Source organism: Poromitra crassiceps, assembly GCF_964638095.1.
Source record: "Poromitra crassiceps genome assembly, chromosome: 10".
Taxonomy (NCBI): Eukaryota; Metazoa; Chordata; class Actinopteri; order Beryciformes; family Melamphaidae; genus Poromitra; species Poromitra crassiceps.
Genome location: NC_139631.1, coordinates 34775510 through 34782153, shown reverse-complemented (window position 1 = coordinate 34782153; position 6644 = coordinate 34775510). Strand labels below are relative to the sequence as shown.

Sequence of the window (6644 nt, the reverse complement as noted above, 5' to 3'; positions counted from 1 at the left end):
GACCGTATATATTTAGGAGTGGCTTTCCAAACGCCATTATACTGTATGGGGGTCACTGAATACAGTATTTCCAATGTGCTATTTCCAAGCACAATAGCACAATAAAAAGTATTGTATATCTAACAATTTCAGCAAGTGTTTTTTTTTTTTTTCACTTTGCAGTTTCTGAGCAATCTCTTTTCTGAAGAGGAACGAGAAACTCGGGCGAAAAGTGGCGTCTGACGCATTTTGGCTCCGGTTCAGCATGGACGAGGAACGTGCTCAATTGGTCAGCACTCGAGCAGAGGGGCAAAGCTTTTGACAATGTTTGATGAAGTGTGCCCAAAATAAACCTGGATAGCATTTATAGATGTTGCATTGTAAACCCTGTGTTGATCCCGATTTATTTCTCCCTTTCTATCACGTTTGCTATAATGTGTAGCCTACTGCTGAGTTAGATATGCACCGTGATTATGTTTTTTATTTGGTGACATTCATGACAGGAAATAACGACTCGCTTATTCTTTTTTTTTTTTACATTTTACTTTTATTTAAATAATTTATTTATTACACAAATAAGACAGTCAGCCAGTTTGGGTTCTTAGGGAAGCTTCCTTCGCCATCCAACTTCTTCATCTTTCTGCAAGGCAAATAAATTGTGACCGAGTCAAATGAATTCTGAGGCATTATAGGTTTACAGAGGTTATGATCAAACCATAACATTTATATTATTTCATCTAAACTATTTGGTGTGTGCTTCTTAACAGAGAGGTTCACTTTGTCTCCCCAACACAATTCCACAACACAAAGTTCTCGTGTGCTATGACATAATTTCTTGCAGCGCTACTGTTAAATGAAGTCGACACTGTGCGATCTGGCCTATTAAACCAATATTCATCAACTAAGTCTTCAACTAGGATGTGGAGTGTTCCTTTCAAGTCCACACAGAGTGGAGCGCTGTCACCTCAGCCTCTGGACTGGCAACTGAACAAATAGTTTGAAGCAAAGTCTAGTCTGTGTAAGCGGGGCTCACCCTGATTATATCCCTTCTAATCTCTTGGTAAACAAGAGAGATGTCTGCCTTTTTTTAAATATTATTTATTCTATTTTTGACTCTTTTAGCTCAAAGCAGTGTAGCAGTTTCCTTGAACAGTCCTGACCTGAGCTCAAACACAATCTCAACATGCCAGTGCGAGTTGTAAACTGTACGGTGATCATCTGAATAAGCGTTATGTATAAACGACTTACAGATAAACACATTGGTGAGGGAGGAGGCACCCTCAGGCCCGCTGCTCGCTGTAGGGGTGAGAGGTCAGAAGCCTGTGTACGGGTGACTTGCGGCCCAGTGAGACTGGCTGTGGGGAGGAGGTGTATCTCGGTGCAGCTGTTGGACTAGACACAACGTGGCCTAGAAATGCCATAATGTCTATGTTAGAGAATTAAATATTGATATTTGTAGATGTTGTTCTTCCATGGTGAGTGTGTCTCAAGAGTCGTAGACAACTGTAGAAGCAAAGTAGAGGTTTCTGGGACAACGACGTCACCAACCTCCAATGTGCATGGAGAAAAGAAAAAGTTCTCAATAGGTCAGAAACTCCAGAAACAACTTTAATCGGGTCTTTAATTGAGTTTCTGAGCTCTTGAGACCTTTTCATTTTCTCCGTGCACCTTGGAATTTGGTGACGTTGTGCCAGAAACCTCTACTTTGCTTCTGCAGAAATACATAATTTCCAATGTTGGATAGCGGATGAATACCACTTTCATGAAAGGAGCAACCAGACAATGGAAAATATGGGAAAAATAATATAACTTTCTTTGGTCACATGGAAATGGCAGCAGCTAGTAATCAAACACTCACTCTCATTGAATGTGCTGTTGAAATTGCTTCCATTTGACTCTGCTGGCCTCGGGAGCTGTGACTGACTGCACACAGGGTATGCACAAACAGGACATGCATGAAAACACAACTGACAGTCTCTACTTAGCGGTGCTTTGTATGTTAATGTGGTGTGTGTGAGAGAGGCGGACGGTCAGACTGAGCCCATCTAGTAGCTTCAAGCCAGCGCTGGGCAATATGTCAATATTATATCGATATTGTGATATGAGACTAGATATCGTCTCAGATTTTGGATATCCTGGTTTTAAAGGCTGCATTACAGTGAAGTGATGTAATTTTCTGAACTTACCAGACTGTTCTATTATTTGCCTTTACTCACTTAAGTCATTATTATATCCACATTATTGATGATTATCAAAAACTCACTGTGTCAATATTTTGTGAAAGCACCAATAGTCGCCCCTACAATATTGTCGCAATATCGTATCGAGGTATTTGGTCAAAAATATTGTGATATTTGAATTTGTCCATATTGCTGAGCCCTAATTGTAGTACTGTTGCAAAATAATATAAAAAACCAACATGAAAAAGAATTGTGATAACATCGTGGATTGTGATCCTGCTTGAAAAAAAAAATTGTGATATGATATTTTTGCCATATCGCCTACCCCTACTTCAAGCCATGCTCAAAGCATTCAAAGAAAGATAAGAAGGTTGCGGTCAGGTTGAGTTGCTCTCCCTACCTGCTGTAGGTCTCTTTTGTCAATTTGGAAGCAGCTGTTGCGTCTTTAGCCATGCCACTGCTGTTACAGCTACAGGGGAGATATTCAAATGTACGGTGAGACATGAGAGCTCATCACATTTTATGTGACCAGAGCAAAAACGTTCATAAGCTAAATAGTTTTCAAACTATGTGAGGTCAATGGTTGAAATGAGCGAAATCTCTGTGTAAGCTCACACTCAGTGTTTGTTCACTTCATAGTTCGTTACAGCAGTGGTTCTCAAACCTTTTCACGTTAAGGACCCCTAAACTGACACAAATTAGACCACAGACCCCCATTTAAAAAGATTTTGTCCCCCATCTGATAATTTTTGCTTTTAGCTAGATGTTTTATTACAGAAAGTGTATGAAACCCATGGCCAAAGCAGTCATACATTCTGTCATTGTGTTATTTATGGATGGAGTTATCGTGAAAATAAATTATTCCCCTTTTTTGCTGGGGAGTGGGGACCCCTTGGAACCCCCTCAAGGACCCCTGGGGGTCCCCGGTACCCCCACTTTGAGAACCACTGCGTTACAGTACTAGTAGCCAAACACAATAATAGTCACAGAAGCCAATCATGTACTGCGACCCCCTCCAATGACTTATTCGATGGCAAAGGGGGAAATCTCTCGCCCAGTAGCATCACATGAGTTTCATGTGTGACCTAAGCTAGTCTAAGAACTGAAGCTAATCCTTGCAGCGTGTGGGAAACGGAGCCAGACGTACAATGCGCTCCTGTGCATTCTCTCTGGTGCAGACCTCCTCCTGAGGAAGGTGTTGCTGGTGTGTGGTCTGTGCTTCTCTGAAATCATTCCTCGCAGCTCCCTGCCCCGAGATCTCGGCACCAGGGTTGGGCTCTCCTGCGGTCTCTGGGACTTCAGCAGCCAAAGGAGAGAGGGAGAGGGACGGAGAAAAAGAAACAGACAGAGAGAGAGACAGAGGGAGAGAGAGAGAGAGAGGTGGAGAAAGAGAGATAGACAGAGAGAGACGGACAGACAGAGAGAGAGAGACGGACAGACAGAGAGAGAGAGAAAGAGAGAGATGTTTCAATGTACTGTGTATGTTAGCTATCTGGTCTGATCAACTCACATCTCAACAGAGAAATCCAATCCACAAACGCTCTCACACAACCTAATTTGCGACTTTTTTTGTGTATGTGTTCTGGGCAACAAGATGCTTAAATCAGTCCAATAGCATGATATTGTATTAGCATTGCTACACTCTTAGATCTCACCGTGCTCTGACCAAGCAACGCGTTTCACCACCAGAGCCGACAAGATTAAAAGCGGAGTATCTCCTCCTGCCACGGGGATGCAATGCAGGGTCTGTTTTTGATTTAAAGGCCGAGCAGATGTGCTGAGCCTTGTGTCTCTCTGCAGCCAAATAAACACTGATACACATGTGCACTGGATGGGCTGGAGCCATAGGAGATAGGTACAGTAGGACTATAGGGAGTTTCTGATTCTACCTCGATCAGGGTGTTGGAGGCCTGCTGGGAGGAGGGGGGAGCAGTGAGGGCTGAAGGGATGGGTGAGACCAGGGCAGATGGAGCAACACTCCGAGCAGTGCGCCAATTCTGACCTTGGAGCTCCTGCAGAACAGAACAGCTCGTTATATCTCATAAACAAATGAATTTAAAAGAATTGCTCAAATGCACAAAGATACAGTTCAGCGGAATAAGAGGGTATATAGGACACTGTGTGGGTGAGCTCCATTCCTTCCTACTCATGGTCCTGTGCTTTTTGCATGTACCTTCAGGTCCAGGGCGTGGTGGAGTTTCAGACGGAAAAACTCTTGCTCCTGCAGCTGCAGGAACTCCTGACAGTCAGCAAAGCTCTCCGACATCTAGAGGAGTGATATGATACATGCAGCAAAAACCACAGTTTTGTATACAGACATCATCGCAAGAATCGAACTGTCAAGACCCTTTTTATACTTGTATAAACTCAAATCAAATCTTTCACAACATAGGCTATAAGCAGTTTTCTTCCAAAGAGAGGTAGCCTCCATTTGGGAAACAGTGACAGCCACCCGTATACAATTGTTACTGACATGATGTGAAAGTTATTCTGTAACAATAAGTTATTGAGCTATTGGATTAAAGTTATATCTGTTTTGAAACATTTTGCATCAGAGTTAAGCCAGCACCTCCCTTGTACTGGTGTTCCCACCATTTATTTAAGGCATTTCCTGACCATAAACGTTTTTAAATACTTTTTCCAACCGAATACCTTCTGACAAATACACCAATTTCTTCTAAACATGGATGTATACTATAGCGTTTCAGAATGAAACCCTTTGTATGTTTTGCCATCTCTCACTATCCTAAATAGGCTCCTCTAACAGCCAAAGAGCGTAAATTAGCGCACGCCACCTTGTGGAGGGCAGCCTCCAGCTGGCTGACCCTGTCCCTGTGCTGCCTCTCTTTGGAGTGAAGGGCCTCCAGCTCCACAGAAAGCTGCCTCTTCTCCTCGCTGACAGAGGCGAGCTCCACAGAAAGCCGTCCCTTCTCCTCCCTGACAGAGGCGAGCTCCTGGACCTGACGGCTGCTCTCCAGGTGCTGGTAGCGCTTCTCCTGGATGAGGAGAGATGACAGTGGAAGAGAAGTGGAAGAAAAAGTGATGGGTCTTAAAAATGTAAACGTAATCTCGTCTCAACACAAGTGACAGCAATGTCCAAATAAATCCACCCTTCTTGCACCTCGGAGCAAAGAAAATGCAAAAGTAACTTTAAATGAGAATTCAGATTTTTTTTTACAACCTGGACCTTATTTCCAGCTTTAATTATGATTTCTAACTAACCCTGATAAGTTCTGTTTGATATCCATGCACTGAAATGATCATAATGCTTTGAGCTGCGACCTGGAAACAAGGAATACGGGCCATGTGTAATGCGTGTGTATTTAAGTCCTGTAAATAGCTTATTTTCTGACACACAGCAGCTCATATCCTTATTATAGCATAGAGACAATGAGAAAATGAATGATGTATGTACATCATTCATTTATCAGGTTGTAAAAAAAACAGAATTCTCCTTTAAAGATTTAGCCTAATGGTTTTTAATTGCTGCTTAGAAAGCACCTGAATTGTGTTCAATGAAGTCTCTGTTGCATGCTCACTGAGCTCACTGAGACTTGTCTGAGGCAGAGGAGCTGGTATGTCATTTTGGAGCATTTCAATATTTTCTTTGGACTAGAAGTTATTCATGTGGAAAGCATTAGAAGTTATCCGTTATATTTTCAGTATTCCGTTTTTTATTTGTTATTGGCCAGGGGCACTAGCACACATGGGCAAAATGCGGCCCCAGGGCCGGACCTGGCCCGTGGACCATCTCAATCCGGCCCCCAAGGTCCTCAAAGAAAAACAAAACAACCCCCAAAAAACTCAATAAAAGGCAGAACTATGTTAGTAAATCTCATCTGCTACAGCCATTGGATTTGGGGCGGCTGTAGCTCAGGAGGTAGAGCGGGTTGTCCACTAATCGCTTTGGATGAAAGAGGTCGGTGGTTTGATTCCCGCCTCCTCCAGTCTGTATGTCGAAGTGTCCTTGGGATACTGAACCCCAAATTGCTCCTGATGGTGTGCCAGCACCCTGCGTCCCGGTGTATGAATGGGTGAATGTACCTACTGATTGTAAAGCGCTTTGGATAAAAGCGCTATATAAATGCAGGCCATTTACCATTTACCATTTGTATCACTATTATATCAGGAGATTAACAAGAAATTACCAATCACAATGGAAGAGAGGGTTAAAAATATGGAGACTCCCGCGGAAATCAGGAGTGTTGGCAGGTATAATCTCCAATGTGTGGCCCTTCGCTTACTTGATGTAAGTCAGTATGGCCCTCTGGATGAAAAAAAATTGCCCACCACTGGGCACTAGGATCCACATGAGGAATGCAGTAAATGTTTTAAGGTAAGACTTTGCATAAGTGTGATGGGATAAGACCATATATATCTTAATGGATAAGACCAAACTTAGTGCTCTCCAGAAAGCTTTCTGGGCCACCACCCTCACCACCAGGCAGAAGCACAAGCACATACTCACATGACTAGAATACTTCC

The 6644-nt window shown here is 42.9% G+C and overlaps 1 protein-coding gene across 4 annotated transcripts in view; it reads right to left on the bottom strand.

The window, feature by feature from the left end:
- Window positions 1–513: 513 nt before the first annotated feature.
- Window positions 514–6644, bottom strand: part of LOC310783192 (coiled-coil domain-containing protein 158-like) — a 15488-nt gene continuing 9357 nt past the window's right edge. For 3 of the 4 annotated variants that reach the window (XM_083643992.1, XM_083643991.1, XM_083643993.1), the window contains 8 exons: window positions 4955–5155; window positions 4333–4425; window positions 4049–4171; window positions 3307–3455; window positions 2560–2628; window positions 1838–1902; window positions 1228–1387; window positions 514–619 (listed from right to left, as the gene is read on the bottom strand). In XM_083643992.1, coding sequence (XP_083500118.1) covers window positions 1260–1387; window positions 1838–1902; window positions 2560–2628; window positions 3307–3455; window positions 4049–4171; window positions 4333–4425; window positions 4955–5155 — 828 coding nt within the window. In that variant the 3' untranslated portion in view covers window positions 514–619; window positions 1228–1259. Of the gene's footprint in view, window positions 620–1227; window positions 1388–1837; window positions 1903–2559; window positions 2629–3306; window positions 3456–4048; window positions 4172–4332; window positions 4426–4954; window positions 5156–6644 lie in introns of those variants that run through there. The other variant, XM_083643994.1, reaches the window with a different exon arrangement.